This window comes from Oncorhynchus keta, chromosome 28, assembly GCF_023373465.1.
Source record: "Oncorhynchus keta strain PuntledgeMale-10-30-2019 chromosome 28, Oket_V2, whole genome shotgun sequence".
Lineage (NCBI taxonomy): Eukaryota > Metazoa > Chordata > Actinopteri > Salmoniformes > Salmonidae > Oncorhynchus > Oncorhynchus keta.
This window is the reverse complement of record NC_068448.1, coordinates 36,557,585-36,585,141: the sequence shown is the minus strand read 5'-3', so window position 1 is coordinate 36,585,141 and position 27,557 is coordinate 36,557,585. Positions and strand designations below refer to the sequence as shown.

The window sequence follows — 27,557 nt, the reverse complement described above, 5'->3', positions numbered from 1 at the left end:
GCAAATTTTCAACAATGATTGGTGTGGAAGGAATCAGTGGCTAACTGCATGCATTACAAAGCAATCACTAGTTTGCTTCCCCCTGCCAGTGGTGTGTGGTCCAAGTCTGGGTTTAAGGGTTTAAAACATCTGTCAGAAAGGGTCTCTTTTCCAAGCTTAAAATGACAAACATTCACACGCAACACCATGGGCCAGAAAAGGTTGAATACAATGGCCATGCTGTCAATCTAGCATGACTTCATCCAGAGAATGCCAGACTTTGAAGACACAAGAAGGACCTTCCTGTTCAAGTGAGCACAGCACAACAACGGTGAGTCCCAAAAGGGATATACTATATGTATACTGTAGCTAAGAAAGTAATACTAAGTGTATATTGTATAGTAAGCTGTTAGTAGCCCATGGGTCTCACCTTAAGATTTTGGTCCCTCTCCCCCTCAGAACATGCTGTTCACACTGTTCTGACTTGGTGGTGCACATGTAGCCTATAGCCTGTTTTTAGTGAGCTTTCATTGTCTGCTTATATGCCCCCATTATAGAAAACTGTAAGAACATCCCATGTTCTGATTTCTGTCGCTGTCCATTTCAAAAGTGCTGAACAGATAGGCATATCGACTACCTCACTCAAATGTCTTAATAGAAATTACAGCACGCCTCTTATACGCTCATCGTTCCCTTACGCCATAGTTTGTACATCTCAATTGTTATGTGTATATATAACTTATATAGGTATATATCTCATTAGTATCATTTTAGGCAATGTTGGAATGATGCATTTAATTGGTTTTGCTTACTTTGTGTATTATAAATTAGCTTGTGCTTTTCCACACGAGGAAGGGATACTTTTTAATGTTGCTGGGCCTGTAACCATGAGGAGGGGATACTTTTTAATGTTGTTGGGTCTGTAACCATGAGGAGGGGATACTTTTTAATGTTGCTGGGCCTATAACCATGAGGAGGGGATACTATATAATGTTGTTGGGTCTGTAACCATGAAGAGGGGATACTATATAATGTTGTTGGGCCTGTAACCATGAAGAGGGGATACTATATAATGTTGTTGGGTCTGTAACCATGAGGAGGGGATACTATATAATGTTGTTGGGTCTGTAACCATGAGGAGGGGATACTATATAATGTGGTTGGGTCTGTAAACATGAGGAGGGGATGCTATATAATGTTGTTGGGTCTGTAACCATGAGGAGGGGATACTATATAATGTTGTTGGGTCTGTAACCATGAGGAGGGGATACTATATAATGTTGTTGGGTCTGTAACCATGAAGAGGGGATACTATATAATGTTGTTGGGTCTGTAACCATGAGGAGGGGATACTATATAATGTTGTTGGGTCTGTAACCATGAGGAGGGGATACTATATAATGTTGTTGGGTCTGTAACCATGAGGAGGGGATACTATATAATGTTGTTGGGTCTGTAACCATGAGGAGGGATACTATATAATGTTGTTGGGTCTGTAACCATGAACTATATAATGTTGTTGGGTCTGTAACCATGAGGAGGGGATACTATATAATGTTGTTGGGTCTGTAACCATGAGGAGGGGATACTATATAATGTTGTTGGGTCTGTAACCATGAGGAGGGGATACTATATAATGTTGTTGGGTCTGTAACCATGAGGAGGGATACTATATAATGTTGTTGGGTCTGTAACCATGAGGAGGGGATACTATATAATGTTGTTGGGTCTGTAACCATGAGGAGGGGATACTATATAATGTGGTTGGGTCTGTAAACATGAGGAGGGGATGCTATATAATGTTGTTGGGTCTGTAACCATGAGGAGGGGATACTATATAATGTGGTTGGGTCTGTAACCATGAGGAGGGGATACTATATAATGTTGTTGGGTCTGTAACCATGAGGAGGGGATACTATATAATGTTGTTGGGTCTGTAACCATGAGGAGGGATACTATATAATGTTGTTGGGTCTGTAACCATGAGGAGGGGATACTATATAATGTTGTTGGGTCTGTAGGAGGATACTATATAATGTTGTTGGGTCTGTAACCATGAGGAGGATACTATATAATGTTGTTGGGTCTGTAACCATGAGGAGGGGACACTATATAATGTTGTTGGGTCTGTAACCATGAGGAGGGGATACTATATAATGTTGTTGGGTCTGTAACCATGAGGAGGGGATACTATATAATGTTGTTGGGTCTGTAACCATGAGGAGGGGATACTATATAATGTTGTTGGGTCTGTAACCATGAGGAGGGGACACTATATAATGTTGTTGGGTCTGTAACCATGAGGAGGGGATACTATATAATGTTGTTGGGTCTGTAACCATGAGGAGGGGATACTATATAATGTTGTTGGGTCTGTAACCATGAGGAGGGGATACTATATAATGTTGTTGGGTCTGTAACCATGAGGAGGGGATACTATATAATGTTGTTGGGTCTGTAACCATGAGGAGGGGATACTATATAATGTTGTTGGGTCTGTAACCATGAGGAGGGGATACTATATAATGTTGTTGGGTCTGTAACCATGAGGAGGGGATACTATATAATGTTGTTGGGTCTGTAACCATGAGGAGGGGATACTATATAATGTTGTTGGGTCTGTAACCATGAGGAGGGGATACTATATAATGTTGTTGGGTCTGTAACCATGAGGAGGGGATACTACATAATGTTGTTGGGTCTGTAACCATGAGGAGGGGATACTATATAATGTTGTTGGGTCTGTAACCATGAGGAGGGGATACTATATAATGTTGTTGGGTCTGTAACCATGAGGAGGGGATACTATATAATGTTGTTGGGTCTGTAACCATGAGGAGGGGATACTACATAATGTTGTTGGGTCTGTAACCATGAGGAGGGGATACTATATAATGTTGTTGGGTCTGTAACCATGAGGAGGGGATACTATATAATGTTGTTGGGTCTGTAACCATGAGGAGGGGATACTATATAATGTGGTTGGGTCTGTAACCATGAGGAGGGGATACTATATAATGTTGTTGGGTCTGTAACCATGAGGAGGGGATACTATATAATGTTGTTGGGTCTGTAACCATGAGGAGGGATACTATATAATGTTGTTGGGTCTGTAACCATGAGGAGGGGATACTATATAATGTTGTTGGGTGTGTAACCATGAGGAGGGGATACTATATAATGTGGTTGGGTCTGTAACCATGAGGAGGGATACTATATAATGTTGTTGGGTCTGTAACCATGAGGAGGGGATACTATATAATGTTGTTGGGTCTGTAACCATGAGGAGGGGATACTATATAATGTTGTTGGGTCTGTAACCATGAGGAGGGGATACTATATAATGTTGTTGGGTCTGTAACCATGAAGAGGGGATACTATATAATGTTGTTGGGTCTGTAACCATGAGGAGGGATACTATATAATGTTTTTGGGTCTGTAACCATGAGGAGGGGATACTATATAATGTGGTTGGGTCTGTAACCATGAGGAGGGGATACTATATAATGTTGTTGGGTCTGTAACCATGAGGAGGGGATACTATATAATGTTGTTGGGTCTGTAACCATGAGGAGGGATACTATATAATGTTGTTGGGTCTGTAACCATGAGGAGGGGATACTATATAATGTTGTTGGGTCTGTAACCATGAGGAGGGATACTATATAATGTTGTTGGGTCTGTAACCATGAGGAGGGATACTATATAATGTTGTTGGGTCTGTAACCATGAGGAGGGGATACTATATAATGTTGTTGGTTCTGTAACCATGAGGAGGGGATACTATATAATGTTGTTGGGTCTGTAACCATGAGGAGGGGATACTATATAATGTTGTTGGGTCTGTAACCATGAGGAGGGATACTATATAATGTTGTTGGGTCTGTAACCATGAGGAGGGGATACTATATAATGTTGTTGGGTCTGTAACCATGAGGAGGGATACTATATAATGTTGTTGGGTCTGTAACCATGAGGAGGGATACTATATAATGTTGTTGGGTCTGTAACCATGAGGAGGGGATACTATATAATGTTGTTGGGTCTGTAACCATGAGGAGGGATACTATATAATGTTGTTGGGTCTGTAACCATGAGGAGGGGATACTATATAATGTTGTTGGGTCTGTAACCATGAGGAGGGATACTATATAATGTTGTTGGGTCTGTAACCATGAGGAGGGGATACTATATAATGTTGTTGGGTCTGTAACCATGAGGAGGGGATACTATATAATGTTGTTGGGTCTGTAACCATGAGGAGGGGATACTATATAATGTTGTTGGGTCTGTAACCATGAGGAGGGATACTATATAATGTTGTTGGGTCTGTAACCATGAGGAGGGTTACTATATAATGTTGTTGGGTCTGTAACCGTGAGGAGAGGATACTATATAATGTTGTTGGGTCTATAACCATGAGGAGGGGATACTATATAATGTTGTTGGGTCTGTAACCATGAGGAGGGATACTATATAATGTTGTTGGGTCTGTAACCATGAGGAGGGGATACTACATAATGTTGTTGGGTCTGTAACCATGAGGAGGGGATACTATATAATGTTGTTGGGTCTGTAACCATGAGGAGGGGATACTATATAATGTTGTTGGGTCTGTAACCATGAGGAGGGATACTATATAATGTTGTTGGGTCTGTAACCATGAGGAGGGGATACTATATAATGTTGTTGGGTCTGTAACCATGAGGAGGGATACTATATAATGTTGTTGGGTCTGTAACCATGTTTTCCAGTGACAGTCTCTTCCCATTCCAATTATTATTATTATTTAAACAAAAAGTACAGTAATAGAACCATGTAATTCCAGTTGATATTGCAAGGGTTGTTTTGTTTGCGTTGGTATATTGTCTATAAAAGTGGATCCTCATGATTGTATTTTCCTTAGTTTTTAGACCACATAGGCCTAATAAAATACTTGAAATTGTAGTCTAACCACATCTCTCTCTCTCTCTCTCTCGCTCGCTCGGTGTGTGCGGTGACTTAAATAAGAGTAAAGTTAAATTCCGCAAGATGTTGAGCCCTTATCTGAACTAACGTCTATCTGAATTTCTGTCGGTGTCCATTTTGAAAGTGCTGAATGAATAGGCCTACCTCGTTGCAGATCGTTTGCGTGCACTTGCTTATACTTACAGCTAAGTGTTAATGACACAACAAACAAACATTATGAATTTATTGAACATAAAACAAAATAATGTTTGTGTATGGTAAAAAAAGTCATAACCCATGTCGGCATTCGGCATTATTCTTATCGAGTTCCACAAATCCACAAGGAGTCAGTAGAAACCATATTTATTTCAGCATGTCAGCCATATCAGCTATGTTTTATTTTTAAATGGCAGTAAATGAGGCTGAATGATCTATTATGCTGCCAGACAAGGCTCTGCTGATTTCCAGGTGTAGCAGTGGTAAGGATTCACTCCACCGTGCTGAAAATAAATCCTTGCTGTTGGAACAGCTTTATGTAGGCCCTAACAGTTTATGGGCACCGTTTGTCACCGTTATAGTGTTGTTAGTGTTGTGTCGTGGCTTTGCTGGCATGCATACATTTTTTGGTTCAGTTTGTCCCACCAAGATGTACAGTACATGCTAAAATCGCTACTGATTAACACTAGCGGTAGTTCAGACGAGGACACCATTCTCACCCTCACAGTTCCCACAGCCATTGTAGACACTGCAGGCACTTTGCCATCACAGCGATGACTAAAAAACACTATTCCTTCACCAACCCCCCCTCCTCCCGCATCAAAAGTGGACTGCACTGCACAGTGATGTGCTAGCGTCCCAGGGTGGCCTTCAGCGGGTTGGATTATTCATTTAAAGACTCATCCAGCTCTGAGCAACTAACAACCAGTACAGATACTATTATTCAGCCCCCAAATACACAACATGCCAGAGAGCATGCTATCAGACCAAGTCGTGGAAAACGCACGCCCGCACGCACATTTGATCTCACATCCAAAATGCTGGAATATATCAATTAAACGTTTTAGCTTCACTGTCCAAATAAATACATAGGGGAGTGTATGCATAGCGATCAGTGTTGGAAAACAATTCTCAATTGAGTAAAAGTAAAGATACGTTAATAGAAAATGACACAAGTAAAAGTCACCCAGTAAAATACTACTTGATTAAAAGTATTTGGTTTTAAATATACTTAAGTATCAAAAGTAAAAGTATAATTCGTTACAAATTCCTTATATTAAGCAAACCAGATGGCACAATTTTCTTGTTTTTAACTTATGGATAGCCAGGGGCACACTCCAACACTCAGACGCCATTCACAAATAAAGCATTTGTGTTTACTGAGTCCGGCAGATCAGAGACAGTAGAGATGACCACGGATGTTCTCTTGATAGGTGTGTGAATTTGACCATTTTCCTGTCCTGCTAAGCATTCAAAATGTAACGAGTACGTATGGGTGTCAGGGAAAATGTATGGAGTAAAAAGAACGTTATTTTCTTTAGGAATGCAGTGAAGTAAAAGTTGTCAAAAATATAAATAGTAAAGGGGTGTAAAGTAAAGATACACAAAAAAATGACTTAAGTAGTACTTCAAAGTATTTTCTATTGAAGTACTTCACACCACTGATAGCAATGGAGATGGAATATGTATCGTCATAACCTAGAATGATCAATGCCACTGGACATACTATTGGGGGTATCAACTGTGACTAAATGATGTGTAGTCAAATCAAATTTTATTTGTCACATGCGCCGAATACAACCGTGAAATGCTTTCTAATGAGCCCTTAACCATCAACGCAGTAAAAAAAAAAATAGGGGTTCAGGAAATATTGACTAAATAAACTAAAGTAAAAAAATAAAAGAGTAACAATAAAATAACAATAACGAGGCTATATACAGGGGGTACCGGTACCGAGTCAATGTGCAGGTGTACAGGTTAGTCAAGTTAATTGAGGTAATATGTACATGTAGATCGGGGTAAAGTGACTATGCATCGATAATAAACAGCGAGTCGCAGCAGTGTAAAAAAAGGTGGGGGGGGGTCAAAACTAATAGTCTGTCTAGTCATTTGATAATCTGTTTTTTGGTCCAAGACTTGGCGCTCTGGTACCACTTGCCATGCAGTAGCAGAGAGAACAGTCTATGACTATGGTGGCTGGGGTCTTTGCCAATTTTTAGGGCCTTCCTCTGACACTGCCTGATATAGAGGTCCTGGATGGCAGGAAGCTTGGCCCCAGTGATGTACTTGGCCGAATGCCATACCCTCTGTAGCGCCTGGCGGTCGGAGGCCGAGCAGTTATCATACCAGGCGGTGATGCAACCAGTCAGGATGCGCTCGATGGTGCAGCTGTAAAACCTTTTGAGGATCTAAGGACCCATGCCACATCTCCTTTGTCTTGGTCACGTTGTTGCCAGGTCTCTGATGTCCTCCCTATAGGCTGTCTCATCGTTGTGTCGTCAGCAAACTTAATGATGGTGTTGGAGTTGTGCTTGGCGATGCAGTCATGGGTGAACAGGGAGTACAGGACGGGACTAAGCACGCACCCCTGAGGGGCCCCCATGTTGAGAATCAGCGTGACAGATGTGTTGTTGCCTACCCTTACTACCTGGGGGCGGCCCTTCAGGAAGTCCAGGATCCAGTTGCAGAAGAAGGTGTTTAGTCCCAGGGTCCTTAGCATATTGATGAGATTTGAAGGCACTATGGTGTTGAACGCTGAGCTTTAGTCAATGAATAGCATTCACACATAGGTGTTCATTTTGTCCAGGTGGGAAAGGGCAGTGTGGAGTGCAATAGAGATTGTGTCATCTATTGATCTGTTGGGGCGGTAAGCGAATTGGAGTGGGTCTAGGGTTTCTGGGATGATGGTGTTGATGTGAGTCAAGACCAGCCTTTCAAAGCTCTTCATGGCTACAGACGTGAGTGCTACGGGTCAGTAGGCAGGTTACTTTGGTGTTCTTGGGCACAGGGACTATGGTGGTCTGTTTGAAACATGTAGGTATTACACACTCGGTCAAGGAGTTTGAAAAAGTCAGTGAAGACAATTGTCAGTTGGTTCTCGCATGCTCTGAGTACACATCCTGGTAATCCGTCTGGCCCTGCAGCCTTGTGAATGTTGACCTGTTTAAACACATCGGCTATGGAGAGCGTGATCAAACAGTCGTACGGAATAGCTGGCACTCTCATGCATGCTTCAGTGTTGCTTACCTCAAAGCGTGCATAAGTAATTTAGCTTGTCTGGAAGGCTCGTGCCACTGGGCAGCTCGCGGCTGGGCTTCCCTTTGTAGTCTGTAATAGTTTGCAGGCCCAGCCACAACCGACGAGTGTCGGATCTGGTGTAGTAGAAGTAAAGGTGGTCTAGAGTTTTTTTCCCCTCTGGTTGCACATGTGACATGCTGGCAGAAATTAGGTAAAAGGGATTTAAGTTTCCCTGCATTAAAGTCCGTGGCCACTAGGAGCACCGCCTCTGGATGAGCATTTTCTTGTTTGCTTATGGTGGCATTGAGTGCGGTCTTAATGCCAGCATTGGTTTGTGGTGGTAAATAGACAGCTACGAAAAATATAGATGAAAATTATCTTGGTAAGTAGTGTGGTCTACAGCTTATCATACTCTACCTCAGGCGAGCGTAACATCAAGACTTCCTAAATATTAGATTTCCCTCACCAGCTGTTATTGACAAAGATACACATATCGCCACACCTTGTCTTACCGGAGGCAGCTGTTCTGTCTTGCTGATGCACGGAAAACCCAGCCGACTATATATATCCATGTCATCGTTCAACCACGACTTGGTGAAATATAAGACATTACAGTTTAATGTCCTGTTTGTAGGATAGTCTTGAACGGAGCGCATCCAGTTTTTCTCCAATGATTGCACATTGGCCAATAAGACAGATGGTAGCGGCAGGTTACCCACTTGCCGACAAATGATTACGTCCCCTCTATCGGCATCTCTTCTTCATGCGAATGACAGGGATTTGGACCTTCAAGTCCGACTTGTTAAAGCAAAAATCTTTGTCCAGTTCGAGGTGAGCAATCCTTTCCTACTCAACACAATCCAGACCATTGCAGATAGAAATGAACAAACCCCATTTTCGAGAGCATCCATAGACATTCTACCTAGATGTTACGCCTCAACAGTACACAATATATCCCAGGTCTGCTACTTTTACAGCCGACAGTCTGCAGAGGAAAACGGAGCTGATTAAAACAAAAATGACAGTTCAAAGAGTAGGCAATGACAGAAGTTGAAATGGGAAACGGACGGAAAGTGCTTTAAGTGACAAGGGAAAAGAGTGTGTTCAGAGAGGGTCTCTGACAGGAACAAGAGGGGTAAACATACGCCGAGGAGAAAAGAAAAGGAACAAATGTATGAATTTATAGAGTGTGGCAGCACCAGAGAAGTCACTTTATTTATTCTTACAGGGGGCTGTGCCCAGGGACACATCAGTTACTGTGGATGAAGTCATGAAATCCACAGCACTGGCTCTTAAAATGGAGCCAAAACTTAAAAGGCCATTGTAATGTCAATGTGAAGAGGGAACAATAGCGGAATCATTTTGAAATGATTTCAACAGTCATTCTTTCATTCTTTGTAATCTTTCTTTCTACATTTGTTTCTTCCATCTATCCATACTTCCACTTCTATTTCTCTTTTCTTGTTTCCACACACTATTCCTCTCCTCTCCGTGTGCTGATTCAAGCATATATTTACAGATAATGATTAGTTACTCCGTATACAACTGGAGAGGAAATCAATACATTTACAATCAACGTACTAGAGTATCAACAACAGCCTGTATGAAATCCAAAAGGAAATCCTGGGGCTTTTGCCTTTGAGCTCGTCTGAAGTCTGTCGGCTCCAATTCTGAGCAGGGGATATCAAAGCAACTTTGGGCATTAAGAAACGAGCCATGCTGGTTTACGTAGTCACCGCCATTAAACCATGTTTTACGAAATGGTTCGACGTATTTTAGTTGGTCAGATTAATCCGATTAATCAAAGTCCAAGATTCAACAGCAACACTTTTTAATGCATAGGCTTGTCAAAATATGGCTAGTTCCCTGGACCCGAAGGAAGTCTACTGGCTTTACGAAAAAACAAGCTCAATGGATAATCTTCATTGAGAGTGCTTATTAGTTCAGGTTCCGGGAAATGGGTCCTTAGTGTCGACAAGCATTTAGTGCTGGCTAACAACGTGAGGCAGAGGGAACGGTTGGCCGAAGAACAAAAATGTGCTAAATGTGATGCAAGTCTCTATGACCCATTGGGTCCTCCTGTGTGTGCTGTTTGTAGAGCGCTAGCAATTTCATCCAAAATGCATGACTGCAACTTCCTCTACCCCTTACGACATCCCAAAACACATTTCCACCAGCATCTATTCTTATATTCTCCCTTAAATGAAATAACACTACTTACAGTAATAATAAAAGTCTAAAATAAAATATGTATAGTTAGCATTATTCTAATTAGTGTCATCAAATATTATACAATACACACAAAGAGCTTGTCCAATAATAACTTGTCCAATGGCTACATTTAGAAAAGGTTGCAGGTGCAGGGGGGAATGTATGTGACAGCCGACACACCCACCTGCCACACACACACACACACTTTGCTTGGCTGCACGCCCAACTGTAGCCTGTGTCACTCCTGCTCTCTGCCTAGCTCTCTCGTCCCTCTCCATCCTAGTCTGTTCAGCCCTCGTCACGTGTATTTCTCATTTGCATCCATCTTGAGCATTCTTCCTCCGTATTGTGGTCTGTCAGTCAGTGGCTCTGCTCTTCATCCAAGGCATCATCATCAATACACAATAATATTACATTCACAAATTGGGTCCTTCAACAGCTAATGGACAAAACATACTGTATGTATAATCTGCATTTTCAGCCAATGACAAACAGCAAACTGTCAAACCCAGATGATGTAGCGATGAGATTGAAATGTGTAGCAGCTGCTTGCACCTCCCAGACAGACAATAATACACACACTGAAACCTAGCGGACATGATGCAGTCACTGGATGACCTTTCACCCTTACGTACCTGACAATGAGGACAGCACTGGATCTCTCCATGTACACAGGCATGCAAGCAGGCAGGCAGGCACACACACAAACTCTCTCACTTGGTGTATCATACTTACTAAACATTTACAAAGGATGTTGACAGCACAATTTAAAAGCTTATAAATGCCCCCTCTCTCAATCCCTGTTCCAAAGCTAATGGCAGTTGTATGTTTCAATATGATTCCATACATGACTCTGTGAGGCTACATCTTACCGTGACTGTCTTGATACGGCCACTGCCTTTGGTACAGGTCCAGCCAGAGCGGTTGAAGAGGAGGCCACACACCTCCCCCTCCAAGCAGGGCGCCATCTCACACCACTGTCTGCCCCTCACGATGCGCGCTGAGGGGACAAAGAGAAGGGCAGAGAAAGAGAGAGATAAGGTGGGGGGGAAGAGAGTTAGAACCTAGGTTGTATTAGCTACTGTCATCAACCTTTTAAAGTCACACTTTATTTCAAGTGCATTTGAACACAAATGGCTTGATGGGTAGTGACACTGTCAAACGTGCTATACAGATATACAGTTCACTGTATATTAGCTCACTATAATAATCGGTAGATGCTAGTGCTTTGTCACGGACTATGTTTCAACAACCAATGACAAGCCATACCAAAATGGTCTTCAATGAGAGAGAGAAAGAGAGTGAAACATTTTCAGAGCCCTTGACCTTTTCCACATTTTGTTAAGCTACAGCCTTATTCTAAAATGTATTACATTTTCCTCATCAATCTACACACAATACCTCATAATGAAAAGCAAAAACAGTTTACATTTTTTGGCAAATTTATGACAAAAGAAAAAAGTTGAAGTATTCAGACCCTTTACTCAGTACTTTGTTGAAGCACCTGTGGCAGCGATTTGAGCCTTGAGTCTTCTTGGGTGTGACACTACAAGCTTGGCACCCCTGTATTTGGAGAGTTTGTTCCATTATTCTCTACAGATCCTCTCAAGCTCTGTCAGGTTGGATGGGGAGCGTCACTGCACATCTATTTTCAGATCTCTCAGAGATGTTTGATCGGGTTCAAGTCAGGGCTCTGACTGGGCCACTCAAGGACATTCAGAGACTTGTCCCCAAGCCACTCCTGCATTGTCTTAGCTGTGTGCTTAGGGTTGTTGTCCTGTTGGAAGGTGAACCTTACCTCCAGTCTGAGGTCCTGAGCAGGTTTTCATCAAGGATCTCTGTACTTTGTGCAGTTCATCTTTCGCTCGATCCTGACTAGTCTCCCAGTCCCTGCCGCTGAAAAACATCCCCCCAGCATGATGCTACCACCACCATGCTTCAGGATGCCAGGTTTCCTCCAGACGTGATGCTTGGCATTCAGGCCAAAGAGTTCAATCTTGATTTCATCAGATGAGAGAATCTTGTTTCTCATGGTCTGAGAGTCTTTAGGTGACTTTAGGCAAACTTCAAGTGGGCTGTCATATGCGTTTACCGATGAGTGGCTTACGTCTGGTCATTATACCATAATGGCCTGATTGGTGGAATGCTGCAGAAATGGTTGTCCTTCTGGAAGAGTCTCCCATCTCCATAGAGGAACTCCAGAGCTCTGTCAGAGTGACAATCGGGTTCTTGGTTCCTCCCTGAACAAGGCCCTTCTCCCCCGATTGCTCAGTTTGGCCAGGCGGCCAGCTCTGGGAAGAGTCTTGGTGGTTCTAAACTTCTTCCATTTAAGAATGATGGAGGTCACTGTTTTCTTGGGGATCTTAAATGTTGCATAAATGGTTTGGTACCCTTCCCCAGATCTGTGCCTCGACATAATCCTGTCACGGAGCTCTATGGATAATTCCTTTCAACCTCATGGCTTGGTTTTTGCTCTGACATGCAGTGTCAACTGTGGCACCTTATATAGACAGGTGTGTGCCTTTCCAAATCATGTCCAATCAATTGAATTTACCACAAGTGGACTCCAATCAAGTTGTAGAAACGTCTCAAGGAGGATCAATGGGAACAGGATGCACCCGAGCTCAATTTCGAGTCTCATTAAAATTGAAATTCCAATTAGGATCTGGCTCAAAAATATTCCAATTATGAATTTACCAAATGGGACAAACAATAAATCGATGTTTGTCCCAACAAAATCAAAATAACGTATGTAAGAGCAGAATTGGGCCAATACTCCCTTCCCTATTCAAATAAAAAAAATAGCCACACAATTTGACATCCATCTAAGAACAAGCGACCCCAAAACATTTCATCACACAGCCCTACAATGTCAAGAGATGAAACAAGAGAAGAGGCTGATTGGAAAGACACCACAAACAAAAATCTAAATAAACTTCAATCCTATTTGGCTCTAAACAGACAGCACACGGTGACCACTGTGACTGATAGAAAACTGCGGAAAACACTGACTATGTTCAGACTCAGTGAGCACAGCCTGGCCATAGAGACCGGTCGTCACAAGCCAGCCTGGCTTGCCCACTTTGTGCTCACTCTGTTCCCGGGGAGAGGTGGAGACAGAGCTGCATTTCCTTTTACACTGTGACAGATACTCAAACGTAGGATAATCTTTATTTCCCAAAATGATCATTCATTGCAAAGAATTTGTATCTATAAAAGCCTACTAAAATTCATTCTACTTATTATTATTCTCATTACTATTGCTGTTGTAGTTACGCTTAACGTTAATAACAAAGCCACTACTACTAGGTTGTTGTTATATTTGTACTTAGACAATTAAGTAATTTAACTTGCCATGTCAATTAAGTTTATTGAATTGAGAGAGAGATGTATTTTTGCTTTTGTACTTGAACTATTTGCACATAATATGACATTTGAAATGTCTTTATTCTTTGGGAACTTTTGTGAGTGTAATATTTACTGTTCTTTTTTCATTGTTTGTTTCACTTTTGTTTATTATCTACTTCACTTGCTTTGGCAATGTTAACATATGGCAATAAAGCCCTTAAATTGAATTGATTTTAATTTTGAGAGCGAGGGGGAGGGAGGGAGGGAGCGAGATAGAGAGAAGGCGAGAGAGAGGGTGAGAGAGAGAGCGAGGGAGCGAATGTGAGAGAGAGAGAAATAGCTTCTTCACAATCAGTGGCTCTTGATTAGATTCTTTGAAAGTCATCTGTCTAGACACTAGATGGTGTCACCATGATGACGGTCACTCTTTTGTGTTCTCTATATAATCTGTCCGGACGACATTGAATTAGCATTAGGCTTTGTTGACGCTGATCAACACTGATTGTTCCTCACTGTGTGTGTGTGTGTGTGTGTGTGTGTGTTCAAGCTCTCTCAAAGGTTATCGGTCCTCTCAGGACCTGGCATGAGCTGTCGTCCCTTTCTGGCCCCTCAGGGTTTACGGTGGTTGGGGGGCGAATTGAAAGAGAGTGAGAGACAGAGGGGCTGCAGTGGCAAATGTCCACAATGAGAGTAAAGGAGTTTGTGTCCCTCCTATTGTGACATTGTGACACTAAAGGATAACCCCTTGTTGAGGTTTTCAATAATTGCTTGTATCATGTTGTTCCTTCGAGTCGGATATCGCAGCCCTGGTCTGTCTTTCCATGGGACTATGTATGCACGTGCACAGACACGTGCACGCGCGCACGCACACACGCACGCACGCACGCACACAGTAAGAGGACACTGCAAAAAAGGATCTCTAGCTGCCTGAACACCAACTGTTTTTTAATATCATATTATGAATGGGAACGGGTCAAAAAAGCTTTAAGGAGAAGAACATTTCAAATTCCCTTTCAATTCCTTCAACAGCTGCAAAAGTCTAGCTATCCTGCCCCTGACACTGCAATTTCCCTCTGCGAATTGGATCGTCAGCGCCATCAGCCGTAACAAAGCATAGATTGATCAGTCATTCGTAAACATAGTTGTGAGTATATCATGTAACAGCTAAACCCAATTGCTGAGGGGCTAAAGAAATAAAGCTGAGTTTGCAAAGTTGGCTGATTTGTGCGGAGAGACCAACAGAGCACTAAAGCACAGCCTGGCTAGAAGACAGACTGAAACAGCTGGGTTGTGTCCAATGAGGGAGAAAACTTTTTGAAACACAGTGAAACGGGTAGGCACTACCTGAACTTGTCTAAATAGGAAACATTCATTTTCTTCTCCAGTTGCAAAACGTTTCAGAACGCTGTGCCCTACAGAACACGGGCCCATAGGGCACTACAGAGTGGAAAGCTGTGACTGACACCTGGGTGGCCTTCCTGTCATTCGCTCTGTTTTCACGGCCCCCCCAACCCCCAGACAGGCTGGATGCTGGCCCAGGGTTATCAGCTTCTGAAGGTCCTATGGGCCAGCTCTCTCCTGCAACTGTTCCTGCCTTAAGAGCTCATGTGGCCATCTGTCCCCTAGCAGATCCTGCCAGCCAGGACCACTGAGAGAGAGAGAGAGAGAGAGAGAGAGAGAGAGAGAGAGAGAGAGAGAGAGAGAGAGAGAGAGAGAGAGAGAGAGAGAGAGAGAGAGAGAGAGAGAGAGAGAGAGAGAGAGAGAGAGAGAGAGAGAGAGAGAGAGAGAGAGAGAGAGAGAGAGAGAGAGAGAGAGAGAGAGAGAGAGAGAGAGAGAGAGAGAGAGAGAGAGAGAGAGAGAGAGAGAGAGAGAGAGAGAGAGAGAGAGAGAGAGAGAGAGAAATATATGGACTGGCTATTAACGTCAGCGAGAGCTGCGATGGGCAGCCAGTAATAATCCATTTGCTGCCGCTGTAATCATAGTTCTCTTTTAGTTAAGCAGCGTTGCTGGAGCGTTATGTGGAGCTGTCTGAAGAGACAGTATTACAAAGACAGCGTGGTACCATACAAGCACACGTTATGCCAGACACGGCCTGTTGTGTGGTTGACCGTGTGGTTGTCGTGTGGTTGACCTCTAGGTTGCATGAAGATGATCATAAAGAGATAACGGCGAGGCTTGCAAAAATTCCCCACATTTCCAGAAATACCAACTAGAAGATTCCTACAATTAGGAGGGAATAAGCAGGAATTCCTAGACTCCTCCAACCAGAATCTGGGGACGTTACCTGAATTTTTCCACCCTAGAGACAGCTTAAGTAAACTACGGTTGTTCACACTCACCGTCAACGCAGGCAGGCCTGGCTCGCGTGGTGCCAGCGATCTGGCCTCTCCTGCAGGCACAGCGGGCAGTCTGGCGGTCGATGGTCCGCCTGGGCACGCTGCTGTCTCTGTTGAGCGTCACGATCTCACACGTGCCCACCGCCAACTGGCCTGCAGAGACAACAAGGTGAGAGTCTCAAATGGCACCCTATTGTGTAGTGCACTACTGTTGACCAGAGTCTGCACTATACAGGGAATAAGGGGCCATTTCAGACGTGGTCTACTTGACATTACGATCATTCAGCAGAAGCTCTCATCCAGACCTGGATTCAGATAGTATTTGCTTTCATTCCAATACTTCAGCTGCACTTGATTGAGCTTGCCTGGCGCATTGGAATCAATGGAATAGTCCCCTGCTCATCTGGAATTCCAGGCCGGCTCAACTTTAGATCATAGGTGGTTCTTTACATATTTCCCAGAAAATAAATACTAAGATGAACAGGGTTGCTCCATGAAGGTGAAATGTTATCTCTACTTCCGGGCTTGAGGCACTATATTTCACCTCATCCCCCACAATGCAATTCCAACAGGATCAACACTGTTGGTATCTGGTCAATAACCTCACACACAGCTGAGTCAGACAGACTCACCTGTACAGCCTTCCCTGCTGAACGTCCAATACAACGATTAGTGAACAATGCAAATGTAGCAGAAGAGTTTGAACATCAAGCTGCCTTGTTAAAGTCAATTATGGTACATACTAGGAAAGATCCCTGCACGGCCTTCTACAATTATAGTCCGTTTTGAACTGCTGTTGTTTAGGTTTGGGAGGAACATCCACAAAGCCCAGAGAGTAAGTCATCTCTTGCAGTGTATTCTGCTTCTACCTGGTAGTACTATAGTTATTATCAGTCTGATGAAGACTGATGAGGACCCAGGTGGTTCCCTTAAGATCCTATCTCCCAATCCATTCACTCCCATGGCCACTTAAAGCAGTAGCCTTCCACTTCCATCCCTCATAACGCGCTCCACACTTATCTCTACCAGTCAACCACTGAATTTAGATAGGAGCATTACAACACAATCAGATTCAAGTGAGGATTCGCACAGGCTATGTGTAATTTAATTTCATACACTGACTCACAGGCACGCATTCACAAAAATACACACACACAGGCTTACTCACACACACACACACCAACCACCCCCACATCCAGCACATCCCCGTCCCTCCCCCACACTCTGGGGAGTTAATGGCTGTGCCATCAGATATTAGTGCTGAGCGATTAACCAACATTTCGGTTATTTTTAGGTTTTTAAACAACTAATTGACTGACGTCAGTTCAATTATTTTAGTTCCATGTAGTTTTTTTCTTTCTTTTGTGAGCTGGATGCACAGTTTTTGTAGAGATAAATCATAGCCAATATTCGACATAGCTTAGTGTAGAAAACGTGGTAATTAACTACAATGACCATAATCCATTGTGCGCGTGCCTACTTGTCCAGTCTGTGTGGAGCAGAGGTAAGGTATCGCTACCTGAAAATACATGATCTAAGTGATTGATAGTTGGCATTCTGCAGTCATAAAAGTATCCCATATTTACTTTGAAGAACTACAAAAATAGTGATTTTGTCAGACAGCATAGGGCAGCAGCTCTATAGAGATGAGATGATGACTTGGAATGAAATAATAAAGTCATCAAATAAAACAAATATTTTATTAAAGTTAAGTAATAAAATAATCAAACCGACCTCAAAAAGCACAAATTGTTCTGTACTAATATGCTGGACATACACAGGGCTCTGGTCCTCGTGTTTCAACAGCTACCAGATAAATGGGACCATGTGCAATAAGCCTAGAGGATAGGGAGGGAGAGGAGGGAGAGGAGGGAGAGAGAGATGGAGACAGTACGGAGCATTACAGGCTTCTTAATGTGCCCTAAGCCACTGCAGCCCATTCCATCACGCCAAGCAGGAGTTCATTCAAATGACAGGGGGTTTCTGTCACTTGGTGATGTGAAGGCGCATGGCCTCGTCTCTATTTCAGATGATGAAATGCACATACTGTGGGGGCACAGAGTGAGGTATGGTGGCAGGGGGAGGGGGGTCGCCCACGCTCTGGTTTCCATCACACATGACACCTACATATGTAGGATCTTAATTTGATTACACTTTTGTTGATCATTTTTTTAAAGGCTTCTATAGTTTTTAATTCCCACTTTAAAACGTCAGCCTTGATTCTCCCTAAAAAATGTATCAACCCCCCCCCCCAAAAAAATGACAATTCACATAATAATTTACATTTCATGTTGCTGCAGGATTATTTTCCTGCAGTAGAAAACCAGCTCAAATTAAGATCCTACATCTGTACAGGCGCTGGCACAAATGACCTTCACTCACACACACACACACACACACACACACACACACACACACACACACACACACACACAGTGATGCATGGATAAATACACACATACACACACACACACACACACACACTCACACACAACCCCCCCCACACACACACACACACACACTGACATACAGTGGTGCATGGATAAATACACACACACACACACACACACACACACACACACACACACACACACACACACACACACACACACACACACACACACACACACACACACACACACACACACACAGACACAAAAGTATGCACACACAAACCGCAAAGCAAATGTATAGTGAGCAGTGTTATTTTGACTCTGCACTGCTTGTGTGTTTGTGTATGATATACTGTATATACAGTGGGGGTCCGAAATTATTGACACCCTTGATAAAGATGAGCAATTATAAAACATTTAAATACTTAGCTATATTGTACGCCGCCCAAAAATGGGAAATTAAGTTATTTTATACTAATACAATTGCTCAGAGAAAGAGATTTGGTTTAAGTAATCATTGTTTTCTCTCAAAAAGGTAGAGGTCAAAATGATTGACACCCCTAAAGACTCTTATAAATAAAGTAATCAATTTAGTGTTTGTTCCCATGTTCCTAGCATGCAATAACTACATCATGCCTGTGAGTCTACAAACGTACTGGATGTATTTGCAGTTAGTTTTGGTTGTGTTTCTGATTATTTTGTGCCCAATAGAATTGAATGGTTAAATCGTGTATTGTGTTATTTTGGAGTCAATTTGACTGTAAATAAGAATAGATCTGTTTCTACACACTTCTACATTAATGTGGATGCTACCATGATTGTGAATACTTTGGAATGAATCGCGAATAACGATGAGTGAGAAAGATACGGAGGGTCAAAGATCATACCCCCAAGACATGCTAACCTCTCACCATTACAATAACGTGAGGTTAGCATGTCTTGAGGGTTTGATCATTGACCCTTCTGTAACTTTCTCACTCATCATTATTCATGACTCATTCAGGATGATCCGTAATCAATTATGATCCCAACCTTTTAAAGAGAAAAAAGATAACTTGTTCAACAAAATCTCTTTCTTTGAGCAACTGTGTTAGTATAAAATAATTTCTCCAAAATGTTTTTGCATATAATATAGCTCAGAATTTGAATAACAATGCACATGCCCCGCCCACCTGAGGATCTGTCTCCTTCGGCTATTTATTTCCTGTGTTTGAGGGGAGCAGAATCCACTTGTCACTTTAATCTCGCTTGATTGATTGCTTTCATTTTACTCCTGCGACTCTTTCCTCTTGTTTGTGCCTGTTTTCCCCCCCGTTAACCTTACGACCACGGAAAAGTTTGTAATGACCTGACAAACACACCCCGGTAATGGCTGAAATGGGTTCAATGGAACACATTGTCTTTCCGTTGCATTTATAAGAATGCTAAAGCTTGGTCTGGGATTTAATTTGCTACAGTTGAAATGTTTACAAATTATATGCACTGAAATGAAAGCAATTTTCTAAAATGAACACTCGGATTATAGTGATCATGTTTGATCTCGCAAACAATGTGAAGTATGTTTGGATAGGTGTAATCTAGAGCCAAGCGTGTTGATTTTTTAAACCAACGGTATCCTGCTATTGACACACTTGTTGAATTATGCAACAGAACATGACAATAACAGTAATTATTGAGGAAGTCTAGACAGCGCAGGTGAGTTAAGGTAGGGTAGACAGAGCAGGTAAGTTCAGGTAGGCCTGGACAGAGCAGGTGAGTTCAGGTAGGGTAGACAGAGGAGGGGAGTTCAGATAGGGTAGACAGAGCAGGTAAGTTCAGGTAGACATGGACAGAGCAGGTGAATTCAGGTAGGTCTAGACAGTGCAGGTGAGTTCAGTTAGGCCTGGACAGAGCAGGTGAGTTCAGGTAGGCCTGGACAGAGCAGCTGGTAGGGTAGCCAGAGCAGGTGAGTTCAGGTAGGCCTAGACAGAGCAGGTGAGTTCAGGTAGGTCTAGACAGAGCAGGTGAGTTCAGATAGGCCTGGACAGAGCAGGTGAGTTCAGGTAGGATAGACAGAGCAGGTGAGTTCAGGTAGGGTAGACAGAGCAGCTGAGTGCAGGTAGGGTAGACAGTGCAGGTGAGTTCAGGTAGGGTAGACAGAGCAGGTGAGTGCAGGTAGGGTGGACAGAGCAGGTGAGTTGAGGTAGGGTAGACAGAGCAGGTAGGGTAGACAGAGCAGGTGAGTTCAGGTAGGGTAGACAGAGCAGGTGAGTTCAGGTAGGGTAGACGGAGCAGGTGAGTTCAGGTAGAGTAGATGGAGCAGGTGAGTTCAGGTAGGGTTGACATAGCAGGTGAGTTCAGGTAGGTTTAGACAGAGCAGGTGAGTTCAGGTAGGGTAGACAGAGCAGGTGAGTTACATTTACATTTACATTTAAGTCATTTAGCAGACGCTCTTATCCAGAGCGACTTACAAATTGGTGCAAACACCTATGACAACCAGTGGAACAGCCACTTGCATCTAAATCTTGTTGGGGGGGGGGGAGTGAGAAGGATTACTTACCCTTACTTACCCTATCCTAGGTATTCCTTGAAGAGGTGGGGTTTCAGGTGTCTCCGGAAGGTGGTGATTGACTCCGCTGTCCTGGCGTCGTGAGGGAGTTTGTTCCACCATTGGGGGGCCAGAGCAGCGAACAGTTTTGACTGGGCTGAGCGGGAACTGTACTTCCTCAGTGGTAGGGAGGCGAGCAGGCCAGAGGTGGATGAACGCAGTGCCCTTGTTTGGGTGTAGGGCCTGATCAGGGCCTGGAGGTACTGAGGTGCCGTTCCCCTCACAGCTCCGTGGCGAGCACCATGGTCTTGTAGCGGATGCGAGCTTCAACTGGAAGCCAGTGGAGAGAGCGGAGGAGCGGGGTGACGTGAGAGAACTTGGGAAGGTTGAACACCAGACGGGCTGCGGCGTTCTGGATGAGTTGTAGGGGTTTAATGGCACAGGCAGGGAGCCCAGCCAACAGCGAGTTGCAGTAGTCAAGACGGGAGATGACAAGTGCCTGGATTAGGACCTGCGCCGCTTCCTGTGTGAGGCAGGGTCGTACTCTGCGGATGTTGTAGAGCATGAACCTACAGGAACGGGACACCGCCTTGATGTTAGTTGAGAACGTCAGGGTGTTGTCCAGGATCACGCCAAGGTTCTTAGCGCTCTGGGAGGAGGACACAATGGAGTTGTCAACCGTGATGGTGAGATCATGGAACGGGCAGTCCTTCCCCGGGAGGAAGAGGAGCTCCGTCTTGCTGAGGTTCAGCTTGAGGTGGTGATCCGTCATCCACACTGATATGTCTGCCAGACATGCAGAGATGCGATTCGCCACCTGGTCATCAGAAGGGGGAAAGGAGAAGATTAATTGTGTGTCGTCTGCATAGCAATGATAGGAGAGACCATGTGAGGTTATGACAGAGCCAAGTGACTTGGTGTATAGCGAGAATAAGAGAGGGCCTAGAACAGAGCCCTGGGGGACACCAGTGGTGAGAGCGCGTGGTGAGGAGACAGATTCTCGCCACGCCACCTGGTAGGAGCGACCTGTCAGGTAGGACGCAATCCAAGCGTGGGCCGCGCCGGAGATGCCCAACTCGGAGAGGGTGGAGAGGAGGATCTGATGGTTCACAGTATCGAAGGCAGCCGATAGGTCTAGAAGGATGAGAGCAGAGGAGAGAGAGTTAGCTTTAGCAGTGCGGAGCGCCTCCGTGATACAGAGAAGAGCAGTCTCAGTTGAATGACTAGTCTTGAAACCTGACTGATTTGGATCAAGAAGGTCATTCTGAGAGAGATAGCGGTAGAGCTGGCCAAGGACGGCACGCTCAAGAGTTTTGGAGAGAAAAGAGAGAAGGGATACTGGTCTGTAGTTGTTGACATCGGAGGGATCGAGTGTAGGTTTTTTCAGAAGGGGTGCAACTCTCGCTCTCTTGAAGACGGGAGGGACGTAGCCAGCGGTCAGGGATGAGTTGATGAGCGAGGTGAGGTAAGGGAGAAGGTCTCCGGAAATGGTCTGGAGAAGAGAGGAGGGATAGGGTCAAGCGGGCAGGTTGTTGGGCGGCCGGCCGTCACAAGACGCGAGATTTCATCTGGAGAGAGAGGGAGAAAGAGGTCAGAGCATAGGGTAGGGCAGTGTGAGCAGAACCAGCGGTGTCGTTTGACTTAGCAAACGAGGATCGGATGTCATCGACCTTCTTTTCAAAATGGTTGACGAAGTCATCTGCAGAGAGGGAGGAGGGGGAGGATTCAGGAGGGAGGAGAAGGTGGCAAAGAGCTTCCTAGGGTTAGAGGCAGATGCTTGGAATTTAGAATGGTAGAAAGTGGCTTTAGCAGCAGAGACAGAGGAGGAAAATGTAGAGAGGAGGGAGTGAAAGGATGCCAGGTCCGCAGGGAGGCGGAGTTTTCCTCCATTTCCGCTCGGCTGCCCGGAGCCCTGTTCTGTGAGCTCGCAATGAGTCGTCGAGCCACGGAGCGGGAGGGGAGGACCGAGCCGGCCTGGAGGATAGGGGACATAGAGAGTCAAAGGATGCAGTAAGGGAGGAGAGGAGGGTTGAGGAGGCAGAATCAGGAGATAGGTTGGAGAAAGTTTGAGCAGAGGGAAGAGATGATAGGATGGAAGAGGAGAGAGTAGCGGGGGAGAGAGAGCGAAGGTTGGGACGGCGCGATACCATCCGAGTAGGGGCAGTGTGGGAAGTGTTGGATGAGAGCGAGAGGGAAAAGGATACAAGGTAGTGGTCGGAGACTTGGAGGGGAGTTGCAATGAGGTTAGTGGAAGAACAGCATCTAGTAAAGATGAGGTCAAGCGTATTGCCTGCCTTGTGAGTAGGGGGGGAAGGTGAGAGGGTGAGGTCAAAAGAGGAGAGGAGTGGAAAGAAGGAGGCAGAGTTCAGGTAGGTCTAGACAGAGCAGGTGAGTTCAGGTAGGTCTAGACAGAGCAGGTGAGTTCAGGTAGGGTAGACGAAGCAGGTGAGTTCAGGTAGGTCTAGACAGAGCCGGTGAGTTCAGGTAGGGTAGACGGAGCAGATGAGTTCATGTAGGGTAGACGGAGCAGGTGAGTTCAGGTAGGGTAGACGGAGCAGGTGAGTTCAGGTAGGGTAGACGGAGCAGATGAGTTCAGGTAGGGTAGACGGAGCAGGTGAGTTCAGGTAGGGTAGACGGAGCAGGTGAGTTCAGGTAGGGTAGACGGAGCAGGTGAGTTCAGGTAGGGTAGACGGAGCAGGTGAGTTCAGGTAGGGTAGACGGAGCAGGTGAGTTCATGTAGGGTAGACGGAGCAGATGAGTTCAGGTAGGGTAGACGGAGCAGGTGAGTTCAGGTACGGTAGACGGAGCAGATGAGTTCAGGTAGGGTAGACGGAGCAGGTGAGTTCAGGTAGGGTAGACGGAGCAGATGAGTTCAGGTAGGGTAGACGGAGCAGGTGAGTTCAGGTAGGGTAGACGGAGCAGGTGAGTTCAGGTAGGGCAGACGGAGCAGATGAGTTCATGTAGGGTAGACAGAGCAGGTGAGTTCAGGTAGGGTAGACGGAGCAGATGAGTTCAGGTAGGGTAGACGGAGCAGCTGAGTTCAGGTAGGGTAGACGGAGCAGGTGAGTTCAGGTAGGGCAGACGGAGCAGATGAGTTCATGTAGGGTAGACAGAGCAGGTGAGTTCAGGTAGGGTAGACAGAGCAGGTGAGAGCAGGTAGGGTAGACAGAGCAGGTGAGAGCAGGTAGGGTAGACAGAGCAGGTGAGTTCAGGTAGGGTAGACGGAGCAGATGAGTTCAGGTAGGGTAGACGGAGCAGCTGAGTTCAGGTAGGGTAGACGGAGCAGGTGAGTTCAGGTAGGGCAGACGGAGCAGATGAGTTCATGTAGGGTAGACAGAGCAGGTGAGTTCAGGTAGGGTAGACAGAGCAGGTGAGAGCAGGTAGGGTAGACAGAGCAGGTGAGAGCAGGTAGGGTAGACAGAGCAGGTGAGTTCAGGTAGGGTAGACAGAGCAGGTGAGAGCAGGTAGGGTAGACAGAGCAGGTAGGGTAGACAGAGCAGGTGAGTTCAGGTAGGGTAGACAGAGCAGGTGAGAGCAGGTAGGGTAGACAGAGCAGGTGAGTTCAGGTAGGGTAGACAGAGCAGGTGAGAGCAGGTAGGGTAGACAGAGCAGGTGAGAGCAGGTAGGGTAGACAGAGCAGGTGAGTGCAGATAGGGTAGACAGAGCAGGTGAGTGCAGGTAGGGTAGACAGAGCAGGTGAGTTCAGGAACTTCTATCCCTTTCCACCTCTTTATGTAAATATACAAATACACCCAGTGCAAATTAGGCACATATCACTTTCTTTATTTTAACACAAAATATAAAATAAATACCTGATACCATAAGAAAATATATGTGTGCATTCTAAGAAAATAAACATGCAAATTTGACAATACATTTAATTACTGTATTCCCTACAGTAGATTAACACATATTTTAAAGTACACCAGCTGGTGTGTGTATGTGAGTGTGTGTGTGACCGCGTGCTTGTGACCGTGTGTGTGTGTCTGTGACTGTACTGTTCAACCTACTGTCATCCACTATGAGTTCCTGGTATAAACAAGTAGGCCAGAGGAGCGCTACAACATATTAATGCACATCTTTTAGTCATGATGACATGGCTGGCTGCAGTTCAAACTACCACTATGTAACTTCATCTGCATGTGTGACAATATCTTGGTCTCATACCTTGTACGTTGAGATCATGTGATTCAGCAACCGAAAGCACACACCAGCTGCCCCACTGTATACATACCCCCACTTCAAAGAGGACCGTGAAGCCGAGTCACTTGATTTCCAAATGACTTTGGGATGATTTGTGAATAAAAATAAGAGTAAGCTCATAACCTACCCATAATCCTCAACAGTATGTAGGGGCCAATCATTGTCTTTGGTTTTTGGTCATCAATGCTTTTAACATAAAAGTAATCCAAGCCCAGATTGTGGATTTAAATCTCTCCTGGGTCATACTTTTCTTTAGGAAGGAGGCATTTTTGTGCTTTTTTTGTAATCTGGGTAAACTATACCTTTAAAATGCAGGAGGGAGGTCCTTTCATAGAATAGAGTCGATCAAAAAGACTGGGGCTGATGACAGGAAACAGACTAGGACAATAACGTTTCACCCACACTCTCCCTGACATCAACCATTTTAACCTCCCAATGCGTTCCACAGACAAAATACCGCATCGCTCAACCCAGAGGAAGGCAAACAGCTGATGCTATTCAGGGACCTGTGAAATATGGGCCTTGGTGTGCAGCAACATTGATTTTGCAGTAAAAACCCTTTTCATTTTTCCATAAACATCCCCATAGTTGTATGACTTCATTACCTATCAAAACAGGAGTAGTGGTTTACTCACAATTTATGGAGCAAAACCGTCCCCCCTGTAATTTGAACCACTGAACAGAACTTCTGGAGGAGACTGAAATCTTTCCTATCAATTTCACAAAGCCTTCTCCACTGAGCTTCAAATGGACAAATACAATGGACTTCGTAGGCTAAAGTACAACATGCTGTTGTAACCCCACAGCTAATGTCAGTGGCGGTTCTAGCTTGTATGGCTCCCTGGGCGAACCCCCACTTCAGCCCCCACGCCAACAAACAAACAACTCATTTTTATTCAGACATTTGGAACAACACAAATAAACAATCATAACATTTAAAACTATATAAATATAAAAATATATACAAAAATAAGACCCGTAAATATCAAAAAGAAGTAACGAAGACAAATAAGAAACACATTTGTGTTGATTTGGCACTAGAGCATCATTACATTACCCATCCCCCCCCCCAAAACTGTCAACCAAGCATCAAGACTAAACCCATTCAATTTGGTGATGTGCAGACTGGTTTTATGTTTTTCTTAATGATTTTGCACAAACCAGAAAAAAATGCAACAATGTGTCTGTGAAACTATATATCCACAGTTTCATGAATGAATTGTGGTTTATTTGGTAGCATTTTGTAGTGTGACTGATTTTACTAATTGCATTCGTACTGTACAAAGTTAGAGGTGCGCTATTTGATAGACTCCCCCACTACCACTACCTCAGGCATCCAGTGGGGAGACCTGAGGTCAACCCCCGCCCACCTCCCCATCTCGTACTTCTGAGTGGGAGACCTTCCCAGGCAGTAGCCTGCCTAGCTCACAAACTAGAATCAGGGCGTCCACTCCGACAAGGTTAATTGACCCACAGTCCCACACGGTGACATGATATCATTGACGTGACGTGCCGATGAGCGATAAGAAAACCGCTGTGCAAATGTCACCATTCCCCAAAAAATTGTGCACAACGTCGCCCTGGGCGGCTGCACATGTCACCTAAACCTAAATCCGCCACTGGCTAAAGTGACAAACTTACCTTTCCATCATCAACATATTTGATGCAGATACAGTCCAAGAAACACACACCTCCACCTCCAAAAAATCTCAGAGAACATCTCTCTCTCTTCTGACCCATACACACAACAAAGGTGGTGAGGTTGACAAAGCGAAGAGGGAGGGGGAGCTGCTGGTCCACTGAACAACTGGTGGAATTGACTCTGGTGAGGGAAACCCAGACATTTCCAAATTTAGCGTTGAATAAACTGGCGAGCATGGAGAGGAGCTTGACAGGCCATCCATCTGTGTGGGGCCGGGGCCCAATGGCATGAGAAGGCCAGGCTACTGTACTTTGATTTCCTGTCGCTGTGACAGATGGTGCCGCTATGGAGGGGAGGCGATGCAGCCAGTCATGGCAGGATTCACGACCGCCCCTGCCCCAAGACCTCTCTTTGTTAGGCTACCAGGGGCCACCCAGGGAGGTGGAGATCGGACCTAGGAGCACTGAGTGAGTATCTGTGCATGGTCAGGTGTGATTGAGATATGTGCACCGTCCTACAATAAGGAAGCAGAGGTATACATGTATTTGACTTGAGCGATGGGAAACTTGAGAAGACTTCAAATGCTGGAGGAGCGCCCAAATCAAATCGACCCCTATACTTACCCCTATGAAGGTGTGGAGATTTGAGAGGATTGGACAGGTGTAAGCGATATGGACATCATTTCCATCTAGGCAATCAGAGGGTAAGGTGAAGCTACAACCATATCATACCATATC

At 44.6% G+C, this 27,557-nt stretch overlaps 1 protein-coding gene across 2 annotated transcripts in view; it reads right to left on the bottom strand.

The window, feature by feature from the left end:
- Window positions 1-27,557, bottom strand: part of LOC118361229 (chemokine-like protein TAFA-5) — a 47,255-nt gene that overhangs the window by 12,975 nt on the left and 6,723 nt on the right. For both annotated transcript variants that reach the window (XM_035740989.2, XM_035740990.2), the window contains exons 2-3: window positions 16,059-16,208; window positions 11,244-11,371 (exon numbers count right to left, since the gene is read on the bottom strand). In XM_035740989.2, coding sequence (XP_035596882.1) covers window positions 11,244-11,371; window positions 16,059-16,208 — 278 coding nt within the window. The remainder of the gene's footprint in view (window positions 1-11,243; window positions 11,372-16,058; window positions 16,209-27,557) is intronic.